Genomic DNA, 27,354 nt, shown 5'->3' with positions numbered 1-27,354 from the left:
CAAGCTCAAGCTCCATTTAGCAGCCTCGTTATGAATTATTTGAAATCAATTATTCCAATGGTGGGATGTGCTGAAGCATTAATCAGCTGTCATCATTTATCAGGCTTGCTAATATTACTCGGGACAATCTATGAAGTTGAAAAAATGAGGATCCTCAAAAATGAGGAATCCTTTCCCGTCATTCCCTGGACTCCAGCGACGAGGCTGTTCCAAGGTGAGGTCAGTGTGAATTAAAGTTAGACCCAGTGCTCACCCATTAAGAACCTACACAGAAGAACCTATAGTACATTTCTATGCTTGTTAAATGTGAATACAACAAACCTATCAAATCAATCTGGCAACCTGCCTCTCCTGCACCTGCAGCGTCACTTGTTACGCTGAAGAAGTGATCATGTTCAGAGTGGACAGCAGTTACGTAACCCTCTCACACAAAGGCCAACAGCAGCACGGAAACGTTCCAGCGGAGACACAGAGGAGCATTTGCATCCCTCAGTCTACAATAAACACAGAGCACCGGCACGAAGAGCGCTCTGATTATCTATTCAAAACTCACCCCACATTTCAATAACGGGAGGACGAAGAGCCTGAGCTCCTCATTTGAATAAACATCTGAAACAGAGAGGTGGAATCATGCTGAGGCATGTGAGGGTTTGTTTATCGTCACTATACCTCTATATGTATCTCTCTCTCTCTCTCTCTCTCTCTCTCTCTCTCTCTCTCTATGTCTCTATGTCTCTCTATAGTCTGTCAGCGTAGTGTTTATTTTTTTGAGCAGTATATATATATATACTGCTCAAAAAAATAAAGGGAACACTTAAACAACACAATATAACTCCAAGTAAATCAGTAAATCAAACTTCTGTGAAATCAAACTGTCCACTTAGGAAGCAACACTGATTGACAATCAATTTCACAGCTGTTGTGCAAATGGAATAGACAACAGGTGGAAATTATTGGCAATTACCAAGACACACTCAATAAAGGAGTGGTTCTGCAGGTGGGGACCACAGACCACTTCTCAGTACCTTTCTGCTTTCTGGCTGATGTTTTGGTCACTTTTGAATGGTGGTGGTGCTTTCACACTCGTGGTAGCATGAGACGGACTCTACACAAGTGGCTCAGGTAGTGCAGCTCATCCAGGATAGCACATCAATGCGAGCTGTGGCAAGAAGGTTTGCTGTGTCTGTCAGCGTAGTGTCCAGAGGCTGAAGGCGCTACCAGGAGACAGGCCAGTACACCAGGAGACGTGGAGGAGGCTGTAGGACCGCTACCTCCACCTTTGTGCAAGGAGGAACAGGAGGAACACTGCCAGAGCCCTGCAAAATGACCTCCAGCAGGCCACAAATGTGCATGTGTTTGCACAAACGGTTAGAAACCGATTACATGAGGATGGTATGAGGGCCCGACGTCCTCAGATGGGGGTTGTGCTCACAGCCCAACACCGTGCAGGACGCTTGGCATTTGCCAGAGAACACCAGGATTGGCAAATTCGCCCCTGGCGCCCTGTGCTCTTCACAGGTGAAAGCAGGTTCACACTGAGCACATGTGACAGACGTGACGGAGTCTGGAGAAGCCGTGGAGAGCGATCTGCTGCCTGCAACATCCTTCAGCATGACTGGTTTGGCAGTGGGTCAGTAATGGTGTGGGGTGGCATTTCTTTGGAGGGCCGCACAGCCCTCCATGTGCTCGCCAGAGGTAGCCTGACTGACATTAGGTAAAGAGATGAGATCCTCAGACCCCTTGTGAGACCATATGCTGGAGCGGTTGGCCCTGGGTTCCTCCTAATGCAGGACAATGCTAGACATCATGTGGCTGGAGTGTGTCAGCAGTTCCTGCAAGATGAAGACATTGAAGCTATGGACTGGCCTGCCCGTTCCCCAGACCTGAATCTGAGTGAGCACATCTGGGACATCATGTCTCGCTCCATCCACCAACACCACGTTGCACCACAGACTGTCCAGGAGTTGGCGGATGCTTTAGTCCAGGTCTGGTAGGAGATCACTCAGGAGACCATCCGCCACCTCATCAGGAGCATGCCGAGGCGTTGTAGGGAGGTCATACAGGCACGTGGAGGCCACACACAATACTGAGCCTCATTTTGACATGTTTTAAGGACAAAGTTGGATCAGCCTGTAGTGTGTTTTTCCACTTTAATTTTGTGTGTGACTCCAAATCCAGGCCTCCATTGGTTAATAAATTTTATTTCCATTGATGATTTTTGTATGATTTTGTTGTCAGCAATTCAACTTTGTACAGAACAAAGTATTCAATGAGAATATTTCATTCATTCAGATCTAGGATGTGTTATTTGAGTGTTCCCTTCATTTTTTTAAGTAGTGTATATATATATATATATATATATATATATATATATATATATATATATGTATATGTGTGTGTGTGTGTGTGTGTGTGTATAACAGCTCATTCTCCATCAATCTGAACAACCATTTCACCACAAAAAGAACCATTTAAACATGGAAATGATTCCTGTAGTGTTCATGGTTTTATACAGAACCTCTGTCTTTACTAAGGAACCCTTGAAGAACCATCTTTTAAAAGAATATATTACATATGAGACATTATTTTTACATTTAGTTTCATGTGTATCTATTTGTGTCTGTTTATCCATCCATCCCTGTATACACACACGTATGTGTGTGGGGGGGCATATATACAACACAAATAATAATAATAAACAAACAACTGTTTATTTACTAAATTTAACATTTTTCCTAATGATTTGAAATTTTTTTCATAATGATGTGAAAATCCCTGTTGTTCTATACATTGTGTGTAAATTTAATGATAAACGGGTGAAAAAAAATGCCTCAGAATTACTTGGAAAGATGTCTGGTTCCACTGACTTACATTAAAAGTAAGTTCTCTTGTAAAGTTACCATTTTGGAAATATGAGGTTTTGGTCCAACAATTGAGACTGATGATGAATTTTGGGACACACATCTGATTAAGGTTTACTCTTTTTCTATGCTTTATAAGTGAGAATTCACTTTTCCATTAAATGCTGTTAATAGCTCCCTTTATACAAGTGAATATGAAGTTCGAGTTATATGAATTATCATAATCCAGCAGCTGCCCATTAACTTCCTTTATGAGTGAATATAAAGGTTATAGATTCAAATTTGCATGGCATATATTGCATGTAGGCATTTATATATCTATAATACATATGGGACACATTCGATTATTGTATTATATACCGTACCTTGACACTGTTCCTACTGTACATCACAGTAAGAACTTCACCTGTTCACACTCCTCTCTGCTCTGTACGCATGTGAGTCTGTCTATGAGCCGAGCTATTTATAGTGTGTTTCATTAGAGCTGTGAGTTAGTGTTCACACTCATCTGGAACACGCACACACACAGACACACACACACGCACACACATTGATATAAATGATCCAGTCTTCCTTTTGCTAAAGAGTAGAGGGGGTGGCTTCATTGTGGGAACAGCCCTGAACAAAACACAGCTAAGATTTACACACAGCAACAGGACATTTCTGGACCAAAGTCAAGCTCTCCATCACGGCCACACCAACACAGAGGAGAGAGGACGGATAAGACAGTGAAAGGACTTCTGTCAGGGCTGAACAATTTGGGGAAAACATCTCATTTGAATTTTTCTGACAGTTATTGTAATTTATAAGTGATTAATTTTGACTTTTTTTCATTTCATTCATTTTTTTTGAGCTTTGAGGCTTTGAGCACTGAAACAACTGACCGATTGCCAGTTTATGAGCCCTGCATTAAGCCATCTTTGAATAATGTAGCATCTAATTAAAACTGCAGCTCTGATCTGAAAATATTTCATTTTTTCTTATGTACCAAAAACTGTCATAATTTATTTCTATATTATGATTGTCCAGCCTCTCTATATCCCTTACAACTAAAAAGGATGTTTCTGTTAATGCACCTTTAGGACGTTATAATAATATAACATATAATAATATATGTTTTATATTATTATATTATATTATTTATATAATTATATTATTATAACATAATAATATATGTTAATGAGCTCTGTTCTGATTGGCAGCTCTGCACTGGATGTTTGGTCACCCATCGCTGTACACTGCAATCATTTCATGAATTTCTTTTTTTTTTTTTTTTTCTCCCCAATTTAGTCGTTTCCAATTCCACCTGCTACTTAAGACTCCCCCAATCACACGATACTACCAACGCTAGGAGGGTGAAGGCTAGCACAGACTTCCTCCGAGACCTGTGAAACTAGCCACCGCATCTTTTCGAACTGCAGCTCACGCTCAACATCACTGGACAGCCGAACACGCTCGGAGGAAAGCGCCAACTGCCAGATCTGCTGTGCCAGCTTACAGACGTCTGCGCTGACTAGCACTACATTGAGTGATAGGGGAGGGGGAGGGAGGGGCATCCTACCCACCCAGAAAGAGCGAGGCCAATTGTGCTCTCTTGGACTCCCGGCTACGGACAGCTGCAGCATCACCAGGGATCGAACTCGCAATCTACTGATGATAGGGCCAATGCTTAGACAGTTGCATGACTTGGGAGCCCTTAAACTTTGTTTTATGACAAAATGAACATATCGCTGCTGTCGGAACCAAACCTTGTATTTCCCTTTTTGTGTTTTTTTTTGTTTTTGACGTAATTTGAAAATGGCTGTTGGTCTTTACATTGTATGTAAATTTCATGATGAATGGACTAAAAGAAACTGCTCAAAAGGTTCTTTTTCTTCTCCTATAAAAGTTACCATTTTGGAGATACAAGGTTTTGTTCCGGCAACAGCAATATGATAACAAGCATAACATTGTTCAATGCAAAAATCTACTTTTTGGTCACCAAATTACCACCGCAAGTCTCAGTTAGCACTAGATATAGTCATTATATAGATATAGTCATTTGAGACCCGATAAATGATGCAAAGTTTGGCTGTAGAGGCTACAATTTCAAAACTTTCATAGATAGAACACTGTTTAGGGAGTACGGAGCCGTTTGGGATTCTCTGGATTTGACATGACTTCTGACAGAAACACAGAGATTTGAAGTGTGTAAAACGTTCAAGTGACAGTTTTTAGACTTTTATACTGTTGTTTTACAGTCTGTGATATTAATGATGGAGCTGTTTAGGCTGTTGGCTCTTTTAGCCTGTTAGCTACCAGCCTGGTTCTAGCTAAGAACATAAGTACACTCGGTGCTCCATGTGAGCAGCATTAGAGTCAAAGATTATTCTTTAACAGCACAAGGGTTTGTCATGCTGTGGCACAGCTATACAGAGCTTAGTTGCTGTGATGCAGTCATAGGTGTGGTATATCATGGATTTCACAATGGCTTTGAACACAGCTCAGCCAATCAGATTTTAAGACTGAAACTATATATTTTATAAAGTCATATATTTCAAATGTTTACATACAGGACTCTATGGAGTCTTGCTGGTGACATCTCATATAAATAAAAATAATAAGTGGCCACATCTTATCAACATGTGGAAACAAAATCCTAATGCGTGGTCATGACTTACCAAGGCAGGGTATGAGATACAGTATACTGCCAAAAGTATTCACTCACCCATCCAAATCATTGAATTCAGCTGTTCCAATCACTTACATGGCCACAGGTGTATAAAACCAAGCACCTAGGCCTGCAGACTGCTTCTACAAACATTAGTACGAGAATGGATCACTCTCAGGAGCTCACTGAATTCCAGCGTGGTACCGTGATAGGACGCAACCTGTGCACCAGTTGTGCACTGTCCAGTTGTGAAATTTCCTCACTACTAAATATTCCACAGTCAACGGTCAGTGGTATTATAACAAAGTGAAAGCAATTGGGAATGACAGCAACTCAGCCACAAAGTGGTCAACCACGTAAAAATGACAGAGTGGGGTCAGACAGAAAAATTATATAGTACGCAGAGGTCACCAACTTTCCGCAATCACTACAGACCTCCAAACTTCATGTGGCCTCCAGATCAACTCAAGAACAGCATAGAGAGCTTCATGGAATGGGTTTCCATGGCTGAACAGCTGCATCCAAGCCTTATATCACCAAGCACAATGCAAAGCATCGAATGCAGTGGTGTAAAGTGCCGCCACTGGACTCTTCTCCGTCTGGCAATCCGATGGACAAGTCTGGGTTTGCCGGTTGCCAGGAGAACGGTACTTGTCTGACTGCTTTGTGCCAATGTAAAGTTTGGTGGAGGGGGGGATTGTTTGGGGTTGTTTTTCAGGAGTTGAGCTCAGCCCCTTAGCTCCAGTGAAAGAAACACTAAATGCTTCAGCTGCTAAAGAGATTTTGGACAATTTCAAACTCCCAACATTGTGGGAACAGTTTGGGGACGGTGCCTTCCTGTTCCAAGATGACTACGCACCAGTGCACAAAGCAAGGTCTATAAAGACCTGGATGAGTGAGTTTGGTATGGAAGAACTTTCCTGGCCTGCACAGAGTCCTGACGTCAACCCTACAGAACACCTTTGGGATGAATTACAGAGGAGACTGCAAGCCAGGCCTTCTCATCCTACATCAGTGTCTGACCTCACAAATGCTCTTCTGGAAGAATGGTCAAAGATTCCCATAAACACACTCCTAAACCTTGTGGAAAGCCTTCCCAGAAGAATTGAAGCTGTTATAGCTGCAAAGGGTGAGCCGAAATCATATTATACCCTATGGATTAAGACTGGGATGCCATTCACGTTCATATGCATGTGAAGGCAGATGAGCAAATACTTTTGGAAATATAGTGCAAGTCATAGCCACAACTTAGTAAGGCATGGGAACGAGAACATGCCTTACTCAGTCATGGCCACTCATTATTTTTATTTATATAAGCTGCCAGAGGGGCTCCGTAGCATTCAGCAACTGCCCACTGACTTCTGTTGTAAGTGAATGGATTTCGATTCCAATCTTCGAGTGACATATTTCATATGTTTATCCACAATCCACAACTACAAACTGTCTTCTATTATACACTTAAATATAGATGAGCTGCAGATTCAAATTTGTGTTATACAGTCACACATTTCAAATGTTCACTAACAGAATTCATCAAATACCCACTGACCTCCATTATAAGTGAGTGTAGAGTTGGGGGTTTTCTATTCTCTTCTAAGTTCAGGGTACCTGCAGTAAATCAAGTGTGCGCTACAGATACAGCAGACAGAGACCAGGGTGAAAAATATCAGGAATTATAAATTTGATATGAAACATCTGAGCACTTTCAAGAATTTAATAATTCAGATGCTGAGAGAGCCTTAGAAATACAGCCTGATTTAATTCTCTGTCTGCTTTCGCTGCTGGTGCTGTGTGTCCAGTCTGAAAATGTACTGGATCTCCACTTCCTGACTGCTGAGCACACAGTTACACCACTTCAGTCTGTGTGTATAAAAATGCCCTCTAATAAACCTGATGACATGGTTTCTGCGTGATTCTGTTACCTACAGACCAAATCAGAGTGTCTGTAAACATGATTCATTTAGCAGTTTTTGGCAGCTCATTTTTAATTTTGCTTCAAAATTCCTGCATAATTCAGTGTGTGAGATGTAAACAGAGAGATTCAGAGCGGTTTGGTGTGAAATATTTCAGATGTCTTTACAGTGGTGGTGATAGGAACCAGGGGTTGCCATGACTACAACACAAATATAGACATTTTATTTACTATCCAGAACCACCACTGAACCTACACAAGTCTTTTGAGTTTATATGGAATGTTGCTGATGGAAAAATAGTGGAAAATCTGAAATAATAAGTTTCCTTTGGGGACTATTTCACCTCACAGCTCCCTGCATATTATGTATCCCTCCACCATGAATGGAGTTTAAGGTCAAAATCTCTCTAAATCTCTAAACCATCATAAAACAGTGTTTCAATCATCAGGCAGTGAATTCATAATCATTTCATGTAGTAACTTTCTGTGGAGGAGCTTGTATAGGCGCACATCTGGTTCCTATCACCACCACTGTGAACAGTTCTGACTCTGACTGGTAAGTTTATCTAGAACTGAACGTTTCACACCAAACCACTCTGGATGACCATTTAATTAGTGGAATTCCCCTTTAAGTAGCATTATGACCAGAACAGATGGAACCAAAACAGTGATGCTGATTAACTCTTGCTGTGTTTGAGGCTGTAATGTTGAATGAACCGAGTTTATAGATCTTGTTTCTGTTCTCCAGCTGTGAAAAGCCAGCACAGCTGCTGTAACAGTATTAAAGCCAGTGAGAGAGAGTTAAGATTTTGGGGTGTTAACTTGTTTTTTCCACTGAAACTGTCGCTGTAACTGTTCAACCTGCAGGCTGAGCAGCTTTACTACAGGAGTTCATTCAGAGAGTCAGAGTTACTGACGCCTGACTGGACACCAGGAATGACCACCACACACCCAAACAGGTCAGCCCACCCTGCTCACATCTCTCTCTCTCTTCTTCACACATTCTCTCTCTTTGTTTCTCTTTGTTTCTTCTCTCTCTCTCTCTCTCTCTCTCTCTCTCTCAACTCTCTCATTTTTTCCCTTCTGTCTCTTTCTCATCCCCCCTTTCTTTTCTGCCTCTATATTTCTCTACTAATCCTCTTTCTCTTCTCTCTCTCTCTCTCTCAAGCTTACTCTTTCTCTTCTCTGTCTCTCCTTAGCTCAATCTTTCTCTTCTCCCTGTCTCTCTAGCTCACTCTCTTCCTGTCTCCAGTTCACTCTCTTGCTTTCTCTCTCTCTATAGCTCTCACTCTCTCTTTCTCTTTCACTGTCTCTCTCCAGCTCTCGCTCTATTTAGGTCACTCTCTTTCTCTTTTCTTTGTCTCTCTTTTGGTTGCTTACTCTCTTTCTCTCTCTGACTCACTCTTTTTCTTCCTCTCATCACTGTAGCTCTCTCTCTCCTTCTCTCTGTCTCTCTAGCTCACTCTCTCTTTTCTCTAGCTCATTCTCTTGCTTTCTCTCTTCTGTCTCTCTGAAGCTCACTATGACTTTTGTTACTTTCTTTCTCTTTTTGTTCTTTCTCTGTGAGTATGTGTGTGTGTGTGTTTTTCTCTCTCTCTATTTTCATCCTTTCCTGTCTTTGTCTTATTCCTCCTTTCTTTTCTGCTTATATATCTATATTTCTCTAATTCTCTCTTTCCATCTCACTCTTTTCTCTCTCATTCTATCTCTTTCCATCTCATTGCTAATTCTCTCACTCTACCTTTCTCTATTCCATTACTCTCACTCTCGATCATTCTCTCTCTCCCCCTCACTCGTTTCCCTGCTTTTTTATCTTTCATATTCTTATTTCTCTCTCTATGTTAAATCCCTCCACTAGCTGATAACATGGTGTGTGTTTATGCTCCTCTGAGTGTCTTATCTTTATGAGTCAGTCACGCTCAGTGCTGGTCTTGCTTTGAACCCCCCTCCACCCCATCCCCCCGAGCAATATGGTTGCTAAAGCCCGAGTTCTTTACATTGAATATTATTACAAGACCTGCACAGATTCAATAACGCACAGTGAAAACATCCAATCACACACTCACAAGTCTGAATACATCAACAACACCAAAAAATGATATACTACTGATTCTAACCTCTAGAGCAGTTACCATTACTCGATTAAAACTGATTACTCAATTAAAAAAATACTGATAATAATAAATTATTAATATTTATATTGGCAGTCAGGTAGCAGATAATCTATATGCATGCTAATTCAGATGATCAAAGAACTCCTGTTGTACATGCTGTTTTAATTATGTGCAGAACACCACGACAAATGATGCGGTGAGTATGAGTTCGGTTTGGTAAGCAGAACAAACACTGCACCATATGAACCACTGCATTGTTTTGGCCAAAAAAACCCACCTTTTTGCTTTGAAACAATTTTAGTTTGAAGTACACTGCCAGCTTTATGAGCATCACTGAAATAGAGGAAACCCACACCAGCAGGATCCACTAATGCACATATGTAGCTATAGATTTCATGTATATGAAGAATGCATGTGCGCTTCACTGTAAGTATACTGGCATAATATAACTACCGCTTTACATTTGTTTTGTATTGTTTGTGTGTATGTTGTGATGTTTCTCTGCTGGCTGAGGGGTTTGCCATCATATCCGAAGAGGTAGTAACCTAGAGTGATTTTCCAGCTGTGGTTCAGAGGCTTGTAAGGCTGGCTGTTTGGTTGACGCTACCTCACAGCTATGATGTAGCCGCTTGAGTGACACTGTATCTAAGAGGCTCTCTGGACTGGGGACCTGACTGATGTGACATCGCAGCCTGGGCTGGCTGCTTGGTTGATGCTGCAGTGCAGCTGTGGGTCTGCCTGGACCAGTAGTGGTTAGCTGCATGAGCAGGTACAAGGCCTCTCGACCCGGCTGCCTTTGTCATGCTACATCGCAGCTATGTTGCTGCCTGGATGATGCTGCACTGCAGCTATGAGGCTGCCTGGACTGGTGGTGTTCGGCTGCAGGAAAATGCTAACACTTTGTCAATAAGGATATTTTCGGCCTTCAAGGCTTCCCAGTCCGGCATCCTGTGTGATGCACCATAGTTGTGGCGTGAGACTTTCTCCCACAGCTAAGAACTCTTAGCTGTTTCGCACAAGCGAAATGACTCTATACCGTGGTCAGTGGAATCCCCCCACTAGCTGCGGGAACTATGTGTATTATGTATTGTTGATTATGTATTGATTGTAAAGCATCCTTGAGTATGGGAAAGGTGCTTTATAAATAAAAGTGATTATGATGATGACATTACTATTTTTCTGTTACAAACTGTGTTTATATGAAGTTAAATATTTAGTTTAACAGGTCTATGCTGACCATCTCAGCACACATCACACAGGCTTCTCTAATAATCTTAACTTAGGCTTCACTGAGGGATGTTTGTGATGAGGTTGCAGGTAAATTTTCCTTCTGATGACTCTTTCATGTAGATCATGTTTGTGCTGAGCAGTAAAATGCTACTCCACTACTCCTGTATCAGTATCTGCAAGTCCTTGCCATCATGTGGGGGTTTTGCTTTGCATTTCTGTCCAGCATATGAGCAGCTCTATCTGAGTTTTCTTGGTCTTCCGGATGTGTCCGTGGCTTCCACAGTTCCCCTTAACTACCATTTCTACATTATATGTTACCACAGGTTGAAGAGTCAAAGAATTTCTTACAATTTATTATGGAATTCTTTCCAGCTAACACTTTCTAATGACACCTGCCTAATCTAACCAATCCATATGAGTCAATTAAGGCCTAATAGTTTAATTAAATGAGTTCTGAGAATTTACAACTGGTGGTCCAAATGTTTGCACTACCAGTTTTGTAAACGTTAATGAAATAGAGTAAACCCACACCAGCAGGATCCACTGATGCACATGTGTACTTACAAATTATATGTACGTGAAGTAATAGTCAATATTTTTTGTTACAAATTGTGTGTAAATAAAGTGAAAAGTTTAGTTTAACAGGCCTCTGCAGAGATTGTTTATTTTAGTCCTAACGAGTCAATTAAGGCCTAATGACTTAAATTGATTTTGAAATTTTAAAACTGGAAAGGAGTCCACGCCATAACTACTACTATGTATCTCTTGTCAAATATAAAGTAACTGTGCATTAACATTTACAAAAAATGCTATTAACATTTTACTTTGCTTAAGCAACAAAACATTTCCTTGGGGTGCCTAGACTTTTGCACACTACAGCAGACATACAGCAGGCTCACATACACACGCATGGCCACACTTGACCTGAATACAACACCCCACCCCCAAAGAAGCTGCCTGCACTGTCTGGAAAACACTATTCATTATTTAAATTCAGACCACACACACAGTGTTCGTTCATACACACATATTTTTATTTTAGTTTTTATATCAGTGGTCCCCATCCCAGGCCCTGGAGGACCCCCGGCTCTGCACATGTTTGTACTTATCTGCCCAAACACACCCATTTCACCTGAGGAAGGACCACTGTTCTACATTACTGTTACTGAACTATACAGAGCATAACACATATTTTTATTATTATTACATAATTATACTGTGTCTAACCCAAACATATATACTTAACAACATGTAGTAAGCCTAAATGCAAAGTTAAAATATTTAAGTTGAATGAATAGCTGACTCTAAATATAGATATTGTGATATAAACTGAGTCTGTTCTACAGTTTCTCATTAGGCTGAATGAATAACCGGCTCTAAATGTAGGTATTGTGATATAAACTGAATAAGGAGTGAAGAATTTTGTTTCTAGATAGACCCACTGTCTTTACTAAAGAACCGTTGAAGAACCATCTTTAAGTGTGTATGAAACAACACAACTGTTATCCATACCTGCTCTCTGTTTTGAGGCCTATTTGTCTCCTTCTTTACCCAGCAGGCTGTGAGGGAGCTGATCTGACAGTGTGATTTCTCTCTCTTGTGTAGATGAGTGTGAGCAGTGTTTTTGAGAGAGAGATGAATTTTTTATAAGTTTCCCTCCCCTCTGGAGTTGGGAGGAGGAACGTGTTGATATGGGAAGAGCTGCAGAGAGAAAACGTGCGTATCCTAAAGACACTTTCTAGTTAAAGCACTTCTACTGCAGTGAAATGATGAGGATACTGAATCTTTCCATAAAACAACTTGAGCAGAGGGACGAACACAACAGCTCACAAAACAAGTTAAAGAGGAACCCAGATTTTACAAAATCTCTGCATAAATAAGTGGTTAAGATGTAAACAGAGCAGATCAGAGTGGTTTGGTGTGAAACACTCTGTTCTAGAGAAACTTACAGAGTCAGAACTGTTCACAGTGGTGGTGATAGGAACCAGACATCCACCTCTAAAAGCTCCCTCACAGGTTACTACATGAAATGGTTATGAATTCACTGCCTGATGACTGAGACACGGTTTTATGATAGTTTTGAGAACTTAAACTCTATTCATGGTGGAGGGATACATTCAGGGCGCTGTGAGGCAAAACAGAAAACCTATTACTTCAAATTTTCCACTATTTTCCATCAACCACATTACATATAAACTCAGAAGACTCGTGTAGGTTCTCTGGTGGTTCTGGATAGTAAATAAAATGTCTATATTTGTGTTGTAGTCATGCAACCTCTGGTTCCTATCACCACCCCTGTAAAGACATCTGAACCATTTCACACCAAACCAGCAAGTGCCTTTCCAAATCTGACACTCTGAATCCCAGTCCTAGACTGTTTTCCCAAAATCTAGCACTCCAAATCCCAGTCCAGGATTGGTTTCCCAAATCTAACATCCTAAATCCCACTTTGCATTGTAGTCATGACGTTTCCTTCCAAATCTGACACTCCAAATCCTCCTGTGTCCTCCTAAATCTAGCACTCCAAATGTCAGTCCTAGAGTGTGTTCCGAAATCTAACACTCCAAATCCCAGTCTTAGAATGTCTCAAATATCAAATCTGATATTCTGAGTCCCACTACTAATGTCTTCCTATACCTAACACTGGGAATCCCTGTTCTAGATTGACATCCCAAACCTAATATTTATAATCCCAAACCTAACATTTAGAATCCCAATCCTACAGTGCCTAATCTGACATTCTGAATTCCAGTTCAAGTGTATTTCCAAATCTAGCACTCTGGATCCCAGTCCTACAGTGTTTTCCCCAAAGCTAACACTTCTGAGGCCGGTTTCATCTCAGCAGTGTGAGTTGCAAACTATCCCTTTAAAACTAGTTTTACGCCATTACACTGTTCATAACTACCGCCGTTATTCCCATCACTCTCACCTGAGGACAAAAGAGGCCACAGGTAATCTTTCCACAGGCTGAGGGAACGCTGATAGCTCTCAGTGGCCAGTTTTAGCTCACTTCTAAAGGGCAATTAACCTTCTGTCCAAACTTTAACGCTGAATTACAGCTTCTGCTGCCCGCTGCATTACAGTGACCATGAAATATAAATATAATGAGGACGACAGCACAGTTAGTCCCGCACGGATTCTCTGCTGGCCACGCAATAACCAGAGCTGACGCGGAAAATCATACCGGATCAATTCCTTCAGCTTCCAGAACCATAAACAAGGAGGTACAGAGCCAAACATAATGGTTCATACCGGAAATATTCAGGGCATCATCTGCCTTTACTGCAGTGGATCCAAATCCAAGTCCTCCACTGTTTTCCCAAATCAAACACTCTGAATCCGAGTCCTAAAATGTTTTACTCCCAATCCAAGAATGTCTTCCCAAATCAAAGATCTCAAAAATTACTATTCCTTGTCCAAGAGCGTTTTTTCCATATCTATGTATTCCCACATCCAAAACGCCAAATCCTAGTCCTAAAATTATTTCCCAAACATAACACTCTTCATCACAGTCCTTGACCATTTTCCCAAATCTAACACTCTTAATCCCAACCCAAGAGTGTTTTCCCTAAATATGGCTCTTCTTCTCCCAATCATGGTGTTTTCTAACTTTCTGCCACTCTTAATCCTGATCCTAGAGGGTTTTCCCCAAATCAAATATCCTTAATCCCACTCTTAGGGTGTCTTTCTAAATCCAACACTTGGAATCCCAGTCTCAAATTTAGCACTTCTAAATCACTTCACATCCCAGCCATAGATCTTTTTATTTTTAAAGTCTGAGACTTTACACATATTAGCCGCCATGTGTGGAACTGCAACAGCTTGCACACGTTGGTCATTCATATATACAGTGTTTGTGAACTGAGGGCTTTATAGCAGAAATATCTTTCATCTGAAACCAAGTTCCTCTGGTATCATTTTTCCGAATGGATAAGTAGTGAAATCTGGTCCACCCGATGCCGTGCTGCACTGATCACGCAGGCTATGAGGATGCTAGTACCTGTTAATATGAGAGCTGAAATGCTCATCACTCACACCGCACAGAGGTAGCAACTGTAAAACTGGACCCCCAGTACTAGAGTGTTCCCCCAAATCTAATACTTCTACACAGTCCTTTCTCAAAGAACTTCCCAAAGGTTTCCCAAATATAACACTCCTAATCAATCCTGGAGTGTTTTCCCAAATCTGCACTCCTGATTTGAAGGGGTATTTCACAAATTTTCTAATTTAATTTCTCTATAATTCAGTGTGTGAGATGTAAACAGAGAGATTCAGAGCGGTTTGGTGTGAAATGGTTCAGATGTTTTCACAGTGGTGGTGACAGGAACCAGGGGTCGCCATGACTACAACACAAATATAGACATTTTATTTAATATCCAGAACCACCAGAGAACCTACACAAGTCTTTTGAGTTTATATGGAATGCTGATGATGGAAAATAGTGGAAAATCTGAAACAATGTTTTCTTTGGGGACTATTTTGTCTCACAGTGCCCTGCATGTTATGTATCCCTCCACCATGAATGGAGTTTAAGTTCTCATAACTATCATAAAACAGTGTCCCTGTCATCAGGCAGTGAATTCATAACCATTTCATGTAATAACTTTCTGTGAGGAGCTTTTAGAGGTGGATGTCTGGTTCCTATCACCACCACCGTGAATGACTCTGTTTACATCTTAACCTTAATCTTTAATTATGCAGAAAGTTTGGTGGAAGTCCCATTAACTCATTTATCCTGCTCAGATGTAACTTTCAGAGCGTTTGGTCCTCTGGATCCAGACTGGGACAGAAGCAGAAGAGCAGCGTTGAACGTCTCCAGCAAACACAGTGAGAGGTTATCAACATAGACGGCTGCCAAGCTCCCCGCAGTTAAAGTTTAACTGGTCTCTGTCACTCTGTCCACAATATAAAACCCCAGCAGGAGAGCGAGAGAGAGAGCGAGCGAGAGAGAGAGAGAGAGAGAGAGAGAGAGAGAGAGAGAGAGAGAGAGAAGGAATTTCAGTGGAAGTCTCAGCTATTGTTCCTGACCTTTCCAAAGCAAAGTGCAGTTACTTCATGAGGAAAAACACCCCTTTAAAACTGCTATTCTCCTTCAGGATAATGTCATCCCTGAAATCACTGTAATCTGTGCTTATGTACTATTGATATTTAAGGTTTATATAACTTGAACCACAACGTCACAGTAAGTTTGTCACAAGCTGGTTGCATTTAGCATTGCCCATGTATGTGTATGTATACACATATATATCGCTGTTGTCAGAAGAAAACATGTTCTTTGAGGGTTCTTTAGTTAAGAAAATGTTTCTATATAGGACCCTTAACACTCAAATTGCTTAAATTGCTTAAAGGGTTTTTGTATTGTGAAATTGTTCTTCAGATTGATGGAGAACATGCTGTGGATGGTTCTATATAGGACCAAAAAGTTTATTTTATTATTATGAGTTTGATATAGTAACAGTATGAGAACCCTTTTGCTATGTACTATGTAGAACGCTTTTCTAAAAGGTTCTGCATGCAATGATCAATAGCACAATCACGCACTGAAAAAGCCTTTAATGAAGCATAGAACCCTTAAGCCATGCAAGGGGTTCTTTGAGTGCTCATGGTTCTATATGGAACCATTTTCTTTACTACAGATTCCTTGGCATGATTAAAGTGGGGAAATGGTTATTCAGATAGGTGGAGAAGATAGAACCTTTCCGGATAGAACCTTTTTAAAAAGGTTTCTTTAAAGCACCAAAACGGTTCTGCTTTTGTTATGATGTCAAGTCTGTATCATTAGAAGAACCCCTTTTTTGGTGCTATATAGAAGCCTTTTCAGAAAGGTTCTATATGAAACCATGTGCAGCACATTCTCCATCAATCTGAAGAACCTTATCATCATGCAGAGATTTTCTTGAGTATTCATGGTTCTATACAGAACCATTTTCTTTACTAAAGAACCCTTGAAGAACCACCTTTTAAAGCATGTGAATATACTGAACTGTGTCAGAGTCAGAGCAGAAACACATTGGGGACTTTTAACTGATCTTGGACTTCAGACTAAGATCATTTTGCTCTGAGTGACTCTAAAGCTTATGATTATTTTTGTTAAAACTAATGACTGAACGTTCCATTTTGTCGCTACCAAAACAACCATAATGATGATAATTAATGTTCCACAGTGATTCTCTGACTTTGAACTTCACAAATTCAAACTGAAAAGACACAAAAATAAGTGTTATTTTTTCAAGTGTAAACTTTGAGGCAGACACCTCTAAATAGAAATCACCCTATAAATTTTGTATAAATAAGATTTTGTATATGTTTAGCTAATTATTGCATATCTCTATGATTTTGTGTGTGTTTAACCATTTCTCCTCGAGGAAACCCAATGTTATTTGTAGTTACCATCCAATACCTGGTTTATTTACTCAATACTTCATTATGTTAAATCAGGAGCTGCTCATGATGTGTAGAAATCTGTATATTACAATTTCTTTGAAAAAAAAATCTTGTTATATTTCACTGTTGTTAGAGGACTTTTTTTTTACATTATTTGAAAATGCCTGTTAACCTTTACGTTGTATGTAAATTTCATGATGAATGGACTAAAAGAAATGACACACACACACACACACACATACATTATATGTATATATATATATATATATATATATATATATATATATATATATAAACATACATGCACACACATAAATTATAAATTCACAAACACAGCAGGTGGTCCTCAAATATGTAGGACCCCCTCACTCACTAAGCATTATGAAGGAGGTGGGGGGTGGGGGGGTAGACTGAAGGTCAGCATTGGCCTAAACGCATACATACACACACACACACACACACACACACACCACGCACATTCCTTTTGTATCCGTATCAGCTGTATTCAAAACTCCATTAGCCCCCCATTCATTCAGTCTCTCGTTCTAGTCCACACTGCCCCGCCCCCAAACTGTGATGCTCCAAAAGTAGGACTGGGTAACAACAATAGAGCGGACAAAATTATCAATAAATATTTGAAAACATTGTTTACAACCAAAAATATTTTACAGTAATGTTCAGTTTGTACAGTACAGTTTCCATTTATTTAACCCATAAAAGTCGACTCTGCATGAAAAGACCAACCACTAAACATTAGACTATAAATATAGCTGCTGCTTTACGGCTGCAGCAGCATCAACAACAAAAAAAAATCAAACACTGTGAGCTTATAGTGTCTCCAACACCGGGAGGGGAACGAGGCTAAAGAGCTGAGCCAGCCAAGGAGAACCCTTCAACAGAGTGAACAAACAGGAGGAACTTTCAGCCTCTCTTCATAACACTAACATCCTCAGGCTAACTGACTTCTGACATCTACTTAGAAGTGTCCAGATATCTTCTGCTTTGGGTACACAAAAAGATGGCTATTGAAGGGTTCTTTAGGGTTCTGTATAGAACTATAAACACTCAAACCACCATTTCATTCTTAAAGGGTTCTTTTCATGGTGAAATGGTTGTTCAGATTGATGGAGAATATGTTTACAGTTCTATACAGCACCAAAACGTGTTATTGTTGTTTACAACTTCAAGCTTCTAACAATAGAAGAACGCTTTTTGGTTCTGTATAGAACCATATACAACACATTCTCCATCATTCTGAGGAACCATTTCACCATGAAAAGAACCCTTTAAGCATGAAATGGTGGTTTGAGTGTTTATAGTTCTATTCAGAACCCTAAAGAACCCTTCAATAGCCATCTTTTTGTGTACCTAAGAATACCAAAGAACCATTTAAACATGAACTGGTTCTTCAAGTGTTCATGGTTCTATTTACACCTACTGTCTTCACTAAAGAACCCCTGAAGAACCAATTTTTTTTAAGACAGTGAACGCAGTTGATGCCAGACCATTAGCAGAACACATGCTAACATCAAGCTAACACTGATTAACCCCATCAAATACAGATATGCAGCTGTAGCTCAGTTCTGCAATCACAGAGGCCTTTGATGGTGAAGCTGATGGTAAAGACAGAATATCGCTGACCTTCCACAGACGGGTTTATGACTGTGGTGAGTTGTGTGCTTTTATCTTCTGTGATGTGAGTGCTGATGCAGTATTTATGGTTACTGTAGATGACTGGATGTGCTATCATGGTCAATAATGCATAATCAGGACTTAGAAAAGAAAACCTATTGATTTGTTATGGATCAACATCTCTGATCAAAGGTTTTCTTCATATCTTGACAACTAGTTTTAGCTTTGGAGCTATGAGGCTAATGTAGCTAGCAAGTAAAAAAAAGCGTATACCTTATAAATAAGCATGGCGCTAACTGAGTGCCTAAAACCTACCCATTACAGAGGTGTTATAAATGAGGAGACGGTCACTGGTTGAAATAACGCTCAACATGGAGTCTGTTTACAGAGAAAGCCCCACCCTTTAGTAAAAAGAGCCAATGAGCTCGCATTTTAGGCCATGAGCAGGGAAAGCCACACCTCGTTGTGGAGACCTGCGCAAGCACAGTAGCCAGTACAGCCTGAAAAAGCACCTTTTTGTGCGTTACTTGAGCCAAACGCAACAAACTGTTTATGAGGTTTTTGTCAGATTTCATCAGTGTGTTTAAATCTGTTTTTTAAACTGGAATTTGACCTTAGGTTTTGAGTATTTTGGTCTCTCCCCATTTAGAGAGAGAGGGCTCTGGTCATGTATGGCTGGAAATAACTGCCCGGTGGCTAACTATGATCTGATAACTATCTATATAACTATAGATACTTTATCTATTAACAAGGACAAAAGTGCGTCACAGCAAAAAACAAGTAGTAGGTAACAGCAGGTCACCACAAAAAGAAGTCTATTAGAGATGACACAGTTTAGCCATGCAGTTAGCACCATGCTAGTTAACGTACATAAGCTTTGATTACTTGTTAGCTAGATAAGCCTCATAGCTGCAGTGCTAAAACCAAACTTCAGACAATAAACACATCTCAGCGGATTGGATGAGCTCACCAAACTAGCGCTTTAACTCCACTCTCTGTGTAGAGTACTGAGAACCCTGCTGACAGAACCAACAGAAACACAATGGAACAGAATCCTGATAGTTTTGTAATGTTTTTTGACCTTTTTAAATGGGTTGATATCACAGTGTAAACGATCCTAGTGAGTTGGCAGTTGATTTATAGTTGATCCCAAATGCATTTGATGGTTTCCTCATGGTATCTGAAGGTGATCTACAGGAAACTAGTAGAACCATTACGTTTTAATCCTAATAGTCTCTAATGGTCCTTTTTCAGCAGGCGAGGCTGATTAAGACTCAGTTATATATCTGTTCAGATCAACCCGCACATAAACAAACGTAACCATTAGACAAAATCTGAAACACTTTTCTACGTCTCATTGTCAGAGAAGTCAGAAAGAAATCTAAACAATCAAGGTCACCAACGGCTGCTCATAATGGACAGCAGACGCGAACTCACACGGCTGTTACACGCAGAGTCGGCCTCATTAGCATGTGAATGGCGTGGCCTCCCTCCCCTGTAACAGATTACCGCACAATTCAGCCACACTAACGCCGCTCGCTCAGCAGCAGGTGTGATACAGCAGCCTGGATTCCACAGCAGACGCACACTGACATGGAAATAAATAAATAAATAAATAAATATCAACTCCTCTGATTTACTGAAGGTGAAGAAAACAAACCCTTGAAGGGCTCACATTTTTCAATCATAATTCCAACCTCCATACTGTCCCATTAAGATTCATATATGTAAATGAGCTCTGTTCTGGTTGGCCATCCTGTATAGGGACACTGGAAAAAAGGCAGTTTGGGCTGAAACGCTCCTTATAATTTCTGTGTGAGTAAGCGAGGCTAAACTGCTGCTAAACTGCTGTAACTGCAGCAGTTGCTTGGTTTTGCAGCCTAGTTTCCATATATATCTACACTATACTGCCAAAAGGATTCAGTCACCCATCCAAATCATTGAATTCAGGCGTTCCATTCACTTCCATGGCCACAGGTGTATAAAACCAAGCACCTAGGCCTGCAAACTGCTTCTACAAACATTAGTGAAAGAATGGGTCGCTCTCAGGAGCTCAGTGAATTCCAGCGTGGTACCTGTGCCAGCTGTGCAGCAAGTCCAGTCATGAAATTTCCTCACTATTAAATATTCCACAGCCAACTGTCAGTGGTATTATAACAAAGTGGAAGCGATAGGGAACGACAGCAACTCAGCCACAAAGTGGTCGGCCATGTAAAATCAGCGTATGCTGAGGAGCATAGTGTGCAGAGGTCACCAACCTTCTGCAGAGTCAATCACTACAGACCTCCAAACTTCATGTGGGCTTCAGATTAGCTCAAGAACAGTGTAGAGAGCTTCATGGAATGGGCTTCCATGGCCGGGCAGCTGCATCCAAGCGCGATGTAAAGCGTCGAATGCAGTGGTGTAAAGTGCTGCCACTGGACTCTAGAGCAGTGGAGATGTGTTCTCTGGAGTGACAAATCACGGTTCTCCATCTGACAATCTGACGGACGACTCGGGGTTTGGCGGTTGCCAGGAGAACTGTGCTTGTCTGACTGCATTGTGCCAAGTGTAAAGTTTGGTGGAGGGGGGATTATGGTGTGGGGTTGTTTTTCAGGAGTTGGGGTCAGCCCCTTAGTTCCAGTGAAAGGAAATCTTAATGCTTCAGCACCAAGAGATTTTGGACAATTTCATCTGGGATCTCACTCAAGTTCATATAAAGTCATGCTCACCATTATTGGCACCCCTTCATTTTTTGCATAAACTGTACAATATCTTCAGAAATAAATGGAAATGTACCAAATTTATATTATCAGGATTTTTAATTGGAGGTTCAAAGTAATATAACGAAGAAATATAAAGGCACCCCTCCTTAATATTTGGTAGCACATCCTTTGGCAGTGATGACAGCCTCCAAATGTTTCTTTGTAGCAATCTATAAGCTTCTTGCACTTCTCAGCTGGTATTTTCTCCCACTCTTCCTTTGCAGTTTGTTCAAGCTTGTGAATGTTTGCAGGGTTCTTTTTCCCAGTGGCAGATTTCAGCACACCCCACAGATTTTCAATGGGATTGAGATCAGGACTCATTGCTGGCCATTTTAAAACAGTCCATTTCTTCCTTTTCAACCATTCCTGTGTGCTTTTGGATGTGTGCTTTGGGTCTTTGTCTTGCTGGAGGACCCATGATCTTCGACTCAAATGAAGTTTTCTTACACTGGGTAGCACATTTCGCTGTAAAATCTCTTGGTAATTCTCTGATTTCATGATTCCTGTGATACGGACAAGGCCCCCAATACCAGACGCTGCAAAACAGCCCCACAGCATTATGGATCCTCCACCATGCTTAACTGTAGGTAGGGTGTTCTTTTCCTTATACGCTTCATTGCGCCGTCTGTAAACAAACTGTTGGTGTGCATTACCAAAAAGCTCTATTTTTGTTTCATCGGTCCACAGAACATTTTCTAAGAAGGACTGTGGTTTGTCCAGGTACTCTTTGGCAAAGCTCAGTCGTTCCTTTTTATGTCTTTTCTTCACAATGGTGTCTTTCTTGGCCTTCGCCCATAAAGCTCTGCTTGGTTTAGTGTGCACCGTATGGTACTTGTTGAAACCATGACCCCAGACTGTTCCAGGTTGGCCTTCAGGTCTTTGGATGTTTGACGTGGTGTTTTTTCCACCATTTGCACCAACCTTTGAAGACATCTCTCATCAATTTTCCTCTTCCCTCCACGTCCAGGTAGGTTCTTGACTGTTCCATGCTTGGCAAACTTCTTAATAACATTGCGCACTGTTGAAACAGGGATACCAAGGTCTTTGGAGATGGCCTTATACCCTTTGGAGATCTTGTGCTTGCTAATAATAGCACTTCTGATGTCCTCAGACAGCTCCTTTGTCTTAACCATTGTGAGAAAGGAACAGGGAATAACAATTGGCTTTTTAAAACACTCAAGTCATCATTCATTGGTTAATTAATGTCATATGGGCACTCACAATTTATCACAGGTGATTCTCATTTGTGATTTAGCACAGGTGAGTCAAAATGTGTTTCCATACTGATTTACTGTAAAGGGTGCCAATACCAATGCCACAGCAAGCTTTAGGTTTTTCAATTTTTTCTTTCCTGTTGTTTTTAGTTTTAAATGTTGTTTATCATTTGCTCTTTTGTATCAAACAGAAGTTCTCTATAGAAAAAAGCTGTTACACTTGATACATTTTTTCCAGGAGATATTCCACATTATGTACTGAAACATCATGGGTGCCAATAATGGTGAGCAGGTCTGTATATATATATATATATATATATATATATATATATATACACAAACACACACACACACACACACATCGATCAGGCATAACAGGCATCCTTATATCTACGCTCAGTGTCCATTTTATCAGCTCCACTTACTATATAGGTGCACTTCGTAGTTCTACAGTTACAGACTGTAGTCCATCTGTTTCTCTGCATACTTTGTTAGCTCCCTTTTAAACTGTTCTTCAGTGGTCAGAACCCCCATGGATCCTCACAGAGCACGTGACCCATGGCCTTTCATGTATCAGAATTGGTATCAGATCAGTACTTTGTATTGATTGATACTTCAAATGCAGTCGTCAAAATAAGTATCGAATCACTACTCACATTGTCAGAATCAGTATGAGATCAGTACTCAAACTGTCAGAATCAGTATCAGATCTGTACTCGGTATCAACCCACACCCTGATTTCAGATTTCAGAACTGGTATCAGATCAGTACTCAGTATCAGCCAACACCCTGATTTCAGATATCAGAACTGGTATTGGATCAGTACGCCATATCCACTTTGAATTCAGTTATCAAAATAAGCATCAGAATACTATTCAAATTGTCAGAACCTGTATCAGATCAGTACTCAAATTGTCAGAACCAATATCGGATCAGGATTCAGTATCAGCACACATCATGATTTCAGATATCAGAACTGGTATCAGATCAGTATTCAGTAGTGGCTCACATCCTGAGTTAAGACACCTGTATCAGTTCAGGTATCAGTATCAGGAGAGAAAAAAGTTGGATCAGTTAATTACTACTAATATTACTTCTACTACTAATAATAATAATAATACCTCCAATAATAATACCAATGCTTTATTAGAATAGATCTTTTCATAAACTCAAGGTCACTGGAGTCAAAAAATCAGCTATAAAAATGTGTCAGTACACACACACACACACAAACACACACAGGGGACTGTAACAATGGAGCTCACTTGTCTGCAGCACCCACACACACACACACACACACACGCATGCTCTCTCTCTCTCTCAAGCCTCTCTCTATGTCTCTCTCTCTATCGCTTACCCCACTGGTCAGAATGGACAGTCCGTCGGCCGCCGACATCCAGGACGTTGTGGCCACCTTCTCCTCCACGGTCCAGTGGGTCAGATTAAAGTCCGAAAGGTCAGATTATAATCCAACAGGTCACATCCAACATACATACACACACACACACACACACACACAAAACAAGATTATAGTCCGGCGGACGGCAGCTGACCACAGCACAACACTATCACTCACATTACACACCTGCTCCAGTCGCACGCTCTCACACACGCGCGCCGTGGCTCGGCTCGGCTCGCACGCTGCAACACACACTCACTCACGCACACACATCAACACACACCGACGCCAATGGTCTGGCAACAGTTGTCGGGCTTCTGGCCACTCCCACTCTCCCCCTCTCCCTCTCATTCTCTCTCTCTCTCTCTCTCTCTCTCTCTCTGGTGTTGCTAGGCAACTATTCAGCTGGGCCGTCCCCTAGCAATGACATCGGAGTGTGTGAACCGCACCACACACACACAGGCATAAACGAAGGGTGATCACACTCCACTCACACACGCTGACACAGCTGAACCACAACCTACAAATAAAAAAATTAATAAACCAAGATGACCAGGTGATCAGATGATACCAATAAAAATACAGAACATTATTAACCTGTTCTGAAAATCTCAAGAATGAAAAAAAGCTATTTAATCAGGCAAAACTTTGTACATTTTACTGAGAAAAACACTAATATTAGAATAAATACCAACAAAATTAACAGAAAAGGGTTCTTTAGTAAAGACAGTGGCTCTATAAAGAACCATGATCATTCATAGAACCATTTGCATGCCTAAATGGTTCTTTGCATGGTGAAACAATTCTTCAGATTTATGGAGAATGTGTTGTATATGGTTCTAGGTAAAACCTTCATGAAAATGGTTTGACATCGTAAACAACAGCAGAACCCTTTACAATGCTATACAGAGCCACATACAACACATTCTCCATCAATCTGCATGCGAAGAACCATTTAAGCATGCAAATAGTTCTTTGAGTGTTCATGACTTTATATAGAACCATAGTCTACTGAAGAACCCTTGAATGACCTTCTTTTTAAGAGTGTAGTGTTTTTTGTATGTGAGTGTGTTTGTTTAACCATTTCCTAACCTCTCCTCAAAAAAGCCCAGCATTATTTGTAGTCACCAATAAAAGCATGCGCTGTGTTCACCCCCGACAAAACGCAGTAGAACATTCAGACGGAACTGGTTGTGCGCTGAGCACTGTTTTGTTAGTGTTGAAAATATGGGAGCGAAGAGAGTAAATGTAGTGTAGACTAAAAAATAATCATATAAATGAATACACAGACTTACTTTGCTCTGCTTTAAGCTTTAGTTCAGCTATAGCTGCTTTTCTCGCATCTCTGGCAGGAAACTTTTCCACAGAAGTAGAACAGTTTCTTGTAAAACTGACTTTTTATGAGGCTGAAGTTGCTTCTCATTTGCTGACTTCTTATTTGAATTTTCATGTTCCACCTTAAATGGTGCCTGAGGTGTGAATGTACCTGTTGCACCATTTAAGATGGAATGGGAGAATTCGAACAACAGGCTGGTGAACAAGAAACTGACTTCAGCCTCGTGACTTTTTCATGTTAGTCAGTTTCTCATTGCAGATTAAATGTATCAGGAAACCAGCTGGAGTGATTACAAACACAAATAAGTCCGTTTGTCTCTAAATTATCAATGTTCGTCTTAAATCTCTCTCTTTGCTGTTTCGTCAGCTATTAGCCAGGCTGTCTGCATCGCTTTGGTGAATTAGTAAATTATTTTTATTATTACCTACAAATATGACTCTGCTGTGGAGCCACAACAGCGCAGTAAAAGAGCCATATGCAGCTTCAGATTTGCATGTTGCCGACCCCTGATCTAGTGATATGAAGGCAAGGCAACTTTATCTGCATAGCACCTTTTGTACTAGGCCTGGGCGACCGAGCGATGTAATCAGATATTATCAATGATGGATGGTGTATGAGGTAATTAGATCTGTTCTGTCATCACCGCTCTAATGATGCATTTATTACAGAAACTCATATACAATAATGATAAAAATACGCAGTATCGTGCAGCACTTCTGCTCACTGCTTCCAGGCTCAGTCAGTATGATATCATTGTGTTACGCTAGAGAGACTCTCCTCCTGCGCTGAATCAATGCTGCCCCACTTTCCCAGCTCTCCCAGGAGATCAGCACAGTCACACTCACACCAACGCAGGCCGGACCGAGCACCACACCCACACCTGCCAACCTCGCTTAGCACAAGAGTGGAACACTTTAAAACCAACAACAGCAAAAAAAACACTTCGCTAAGCACACAGTCATCTCTTCACTTGCCACCATATCATCAGACTTATTCAGCAGGATCTGCTGCTCACTGACCATGTCAGTGTCCACCTCACCTGACATTTGGTTTATTTTAGCTGTAAGGCAAGAAACAGACTCAACACCAGGACAATCAATGCAAATGACCGCACTTGTCCAACACATTTCCAAACGCTCGGTCCTTGTGTACAAACTCACTGTGCACTCTTATGTTGCTGTGGTGATTAAAAAACTCAGTACTGAAGGGGGCGCTAGAGGACAAACCAGAGAGGAAAGGCGGTGATGTTCCCTGTTTACATAAACCATCTTTGGATGAGACTCGACTGCTTGTCTGCTGTGGCAGTTGAGAAGCACACTGGCAGTACAAAATCACTTGGACAGGCTTGGCTGTTGTTATAGCGCCCTGTGCTGAAACACTCAGATCACGCTTGTGCTTGCTTTGCGTTATGAAATGCATCGTGACACTTTTTGGAACACTACTATGTATGAAACCTGTCTGCATAGTTCGAAGTGTCTGCATTCACATTCTTTCATGAAGTACATTTCAGGCCTAAGGCTTACAAACATGCACACACACACCTCACAGTAAATTTCTACGCAACATTATTTCTGCAGCACATGCACTCGCTTTTTTCATCCTGCTGTGATCTGCTCTTCTTATTACGGTTACAGGTTTAGCTGGAATGATAATTATGAATACATCACTGTAAAAAAAAAAAGTCAAGCTTGATAACCTGCGGCACGGTGGCGCGGTGGGTAGCGCTGTTGCCTCATAGTGAGGAGGGCCTGGGTTCGATTCCCCGGCCGGGTGACCAGGTTCTCTCTGTGTGGAGTTTGCATGTTCTCCCCGTGTCTGCGTGGGTTTCCTCTGGGTTCTCCGCTTTTCTCCCACTGTCCAAAGACATGCAGTCAGGCC

General features: G+C 40.9%; 1 protein-coding gene across 3 annotated transcripts in view; it reads right to left on the bottom strand.

Moving 5' to 3' along the window:
• rab11fip4a (RAB11 family interacting protein 4 (class II) a) overlaps positions 1-27,354 on the bottom strand; it is a 115,292-nt gene that overhangs the window by 29,855 nt on the left and 58,083 nt on the right. The window contains exon 1 of one of the 3 annotated variants that reach the window (XM_017713753.2): positions 24,099-24,447. The exons of the other annotated variants lie outside the window; for them this stretch is intronic. Within the exon in view, the coding sequence (XP_017569242.1) occupies positions 24,099-24,137 (39 nt within the window). The 5' untranslated portion in view covers positions 24,138-24,447. Of the gene's footprint in view, positions 1-24,098; positions 24,448-27,354 lie in introns of those variants that run through there. 3 annotated transcript variants of the gene reach the window in all.

This window comes from Pygocentrus nattereri, chromosome 14 (genome assembly GCF_015220715.1).
Source record: "Pygocentrus nattereri isolate fPygNat1 chromosome 14, fPygNat1.pri, whole genome shotgun sequence".
Classification (NCBI taxonomy): Eukaryota; Metazoa; Chordata; class Actinopteri; order Characiformes; family Serrasalmidae; genus Pygocentrus; species Pygocentrus nattereri.
The sequence above is the reverse complement of the archived record's forward strand: the minus strand, read 5'-3'. Positions and strand labels throughout refer to the sequence as shown.